General features: G+C 29.3%; 1 protein-coding gene across 1 annotated transcript in view; it reads left to right on the plus strand.

Annotated features, from left to right (window-relative positions):
* The window catches only part of LOC100302382 (ribonuclease H1-like), an 88,998-nt gene extending 84,478 nt beyond the window's left edge, over positions 1-4,520 (plus strand). The window contains 4 exon segments of the mRNA NM_001162971.1: positions 1,268-1,531; positions 3,158-3,252; positions 3,807-3,982; positions 4,081-4,520. Of these exon segments, the coding sequence (NP_001156443.1) occupies positions 1,410-1,531; positions 3,158-3,252; positions 3,807-3,982; positions 4,081-4,161 (474 nt within the window). The 5' untranslated portion in view covers positions 1,268-1,409 and the 3' untranslated portion in view covers positions 4,162-4,520.

Below are 4,520 nucleotides of genomic sequence, written 5' to 3' on the forward strand. Positions count from 1 at the left end.
TAAAAGGGTTGAAAAAGTATTTGAAATCAACACTGAAATGAAGTAATGTATGTAAGAAATATTTTTATAAAAGTTAGAACATATAAACTATATTATTATATTCTGAGCGGAGGCGATGAAGCTAGTGGTTTTACAAATGGTGTTTATTTTTTTTTTTTTTATCCTGTATACATAATTTCTACCAGAAGGAGTGCTTTGATTTCAATAATTATGTAGTACCTATCTTATCTTTTAGCAAATTGGATTAAGATGGTACTTTAAGCAGGTCATTTTTTGATTTTCTCAATAGTTATTTAATGTCACGGGAAAAACCACCGACAAATTACAAAAAACCTCTAAAAATGGGATTTTAATTTCTAACGCTTTGTTTATCATCATAGACAATAAACAAAATAGAGAATATAAACAAAAAATATATTTCAATATTAATTCAACTTACGGGCTATAATAAATAATAACAATATAAAATATCCAGACTGACAAACCATCTCCGCTCAGAACCGTTTTCCTTTTACAATGATATTATATCATTGAATTCAAGCGTAATACAATCCATCATACATTGAAAATTTTAAATTGTCTTATAAATATGGTATATTTATATAATAAAGAGTAATTGGGTGGTGTGGGAGGCTTTGCCTGAATATTAACTGGACCCTCCCCATAAGTCATAACAAATTCCTAAATACGCCACTGAGTAATACCAATGAGTAGATAGCAAGATATTATATATGTATCTAAGTTCAATGTTAATACCTATAGATATATTATATGCAGATAAGGCGTTTACTGTATGCATTAGGTACTCTGTGCTTAATGTCTTAATCTATTTTAAGAGTGTTATACACACTACACAGACACACAATATGCAATATACGATGTACCCATAGCCCATAGGTAGGTATACGACACTACGACAGGTACGAAATACGAAGGCCTGTGCCCTGTTGATAACTGTGAAACTGTTGTAGCATGACCACGCAATTTGTGCTCGATCGGCTAAAAATAAAATTATTTAGTACAGATTTCCCATAAAAAAAATCGCTGACAACGCTTAATAATAATATAGATTTTACCTCAATATTTATAATATTATGTCTTATCTGGAGCTATAAGCTATAGTTTATTTTATAATATTATGCTTATTACATTATTACACAGCTGACCGCCGACGTAGACGCGCCTCGGCGTATGACGTATTATATTATTATAATATCGGATCTACGTTTATATATTTTTATTAATTTCCTGTCGTTTTGCTGTACAGATCGTTCGTCCGTCGACGACAACCACTGATGTCGCGATCCTAACTTTCGGAGCCCAATCAATCGTATCTATTATCACACATCCGTCATCCGCCATCATATTATTATAATTAATAAACCATACAGACATAGTTGACATTCGTCATGGACTTCATGTACAACAGGTACGGTGATGTGGTGGTGTACGTGGACGGCGCCTGCCCCAGAAACGGTACGCGAGGAGCACGTGCCGGCGTAGGCGTATGGTTCGATGACTTTCATGATCTGTGAGTATACCTATCAAATAAGACACAAGATGTATATTGACATATTGTATATGCAGTTATAGTCGTGAAATACACTTCGGCATACTGTAGAGCTCTGTTAGATTATTTTTTTCGGCGATCGATTATTATGCACGATTAATCAGAAATAATCGAACAGCTTTAGTTAATAGTTATACGACGTATATTGCCTTATTACCTAATAATAGTATTATGTGTATAATACAATACTGCTAGGTAATAGGTTTAATCTTTAATATAATAAATATTAAGAATGAAACAATAATTATTGTCGTGCAAATTCTGGGCGCTTGTAAATTGCGCCCACATTGAACAGGTTAAAAATACTATATTAATTTGCGCCCATGATTTTTTAGTTTCTAAAATAGGTACCTATTGTAAATTGCACCCATAGTATCTATCTAGGTGACCAGGTGACCTTGAATTCATCGATATCTAATATAATTATTTTAAATACTGTTGTTAATTTATTGTTGAATACGTGAAGATGATGTCTCATTTCTATGCTGATATTATTTTTTTTTTATATTGTAAAATATAAAGACTGCAACATTGGCTATTGGCCATTGGCTTTATAACTTTACAAGTAACTTATAATTGTATTACTAATTAGTAATTACTATTAACTCTATATTATATAATTTACCTGATTTTGTATTATTAAAATGTTTTATTATTATTTACCGTATAAATTAACCTAACAAAAAATATTTGAACAACTTATTAATCCCATATAATTAATTTTTCTATTTTTATTATCGAATTTATTTATCTCAAGCAAATCAATAAATAACTTTTGGAGGACATTGTCACATTGATAAAAAAGCCATCAACAGGTTTGTCGCCCAAACCTAGTTCGAAAAAAGTAACTTTCCAAATTTTTTTTCTATCAACGTAAAGATCGCTATTTAAATAAATAATATAGGACAGTTTGAGGTGTCAAAATAAGCTCTTTCCATTTAAAAATTGAAGTAACATAAAATTCGTTTTTAATAGGTACTGTTTTCTATTCTTTAATAATTTACCTATTATTTATAATTTTTTCTTTAAAAAAATGGTTGTTTCAATTAGAAATATTATTTATTTTTAACTAGTTTATAAAAATAAAAATGTATTTAAAAAAAAAAAATTATTAGATAAATTATATCGAAATTTATAGCTGAAAAATACGGGGCGAAATTTACAATTTTTTCCCTTTGGCGCAATTTACGTTTGTCCCAAATTATAGTACGTTGTCAGTTGTAAAATTGATGCCGTCCTGTGACAGCGTTTGTACAATATAATTGTATTATGTCTACAGGATGATCACTCGGACAAATTCTTAAAATGCTGAATAAGCCTGAATAAACGTAACTATTATGCCTATACCATATTGTTATGTTTGAATATCATTGCAATTGTGTTGATATTATTATTTTTTGACGTCAGCATTCAGTGTTTTTATCTGACAATTAAATACCTAGTAGTTTTTACTATGGTGCTGGGTCCACATAGGTAAAATTGTAAATAAGTTCATCAATATGATACCCTTAAATTGTGGTGTTGTTTGCCATCATAACAAATAACAATGTATTTGTTCTGCAATATTTTAATTATATTGTATTGCAGGAATGTGTCATAAACTGTGCCCGGTATCCAGACCAACAACAACGCTGAGATATATGCTGCGGTTAAAGCTATTGACATGCTGCTCAAATACACTGGTACCAATAAAAAAACCCATTAGCTCATTCATATGTCAATATTAATATTGTTTTATATATATTTTTTTTTATTGAAATTTGCAACCACTGGTTGTCTTGTGTGTTGGCCTAGAGATGATAAATCCATAAGCGCCCAGAGTGGAAGTCCCACTTGTCCGCCTGACTTTTTAAAATTAGACTTAGTAATATCATGCATAAACTGTTATGATATAATATTAGATATAAATATAAAAGGATGGAAAAAATAAAAATGTATGCAGGTGCATAAGCAATAGATACTTATTGATTGAAAATACTATGTCAAACTAGTGGCTGCTGCTGTGTGGAGTGGGTAGTAAGTAGTAACTGTTAAAATGATTTTGGGTATACCATAATGAATAGTTATGAACAATTAAACTTTTAAACTTCATATTGTTGTCATTAAAGATTCAAAATTATAGTGATTACCCTCTCAAAATTTGGTTTACAAGACATCATAATATGATAGTTATCACTGATGACTAATACTTGACATTCAATTTTTTTAATGACACATACTCCTAAATTTTTTTTAGATGAATACCGCGTAGAAATCATGACAGATTCCATGTTTCTATGCAATTGTATGTATAAGTGGATCAATAAATGGAAGTGTAATGGTTGGAGGAATTGTAAAGGTAACACAGTGGCAAACAAGGATATGCTGGAACAACTAGATAGTTGCATAAAAGCCATGGATTCTGTTAAATTTGTATGTTATTATCAGTTTCATTTCACAATATTACAACAATCAGAAAACTTCATTATTGGCCCTTGTCAAACTGTTGTATTTATGTTTTAATTTTATAGACTTACGTACGAGCACATAATAAACACTATGGCAATGACCAAGCAGACAAGTTAGCTCGTCAAGGAGCATACAAGCAATGAGTTATGACTAAGTTAAAAGTTTTATACCTATCATTTTCTCAATAATGTTAAAATCTAGATTATTAAGTTTTAAATTCAATGGAAAATAAAAATCAATTAAATTATTTTCATATAATATATTCATAATTTACTAACTATTTAGTATTGCAGAAGATCTTATTGTAAATCAAAGTTTAATACAATTATCATATTTTTATTTCTATTTCTATTTATTGGCTATTTAATAAAGATATTTTATCTAAATATTAGAAACTAAAGTTTTTTTATTGTAACATTTCAAATTTTGTACATTTAGTGCTACAAATAATATTATTTTATTTTATGATAATGACACAATAATATATTGTTTTGAGTTTTGA

The sequence above is a fragment of the Acyrthosiphon pisum genome, chromosome A2, assembly GCF_005508785.2.
Source record: "Acyrthosiphon pisum isolate AL4f chromosome A2, pea_aphid_22Mar2018_4r6ur, whole genome shotgun sequence".
Lineage (NCBI taxonomy): Eukaryota > Metazoa > Arthropoda > Insecta > Hemiptera > Aphididae > Acyrthosiphon > Acyrthosiphon pisum.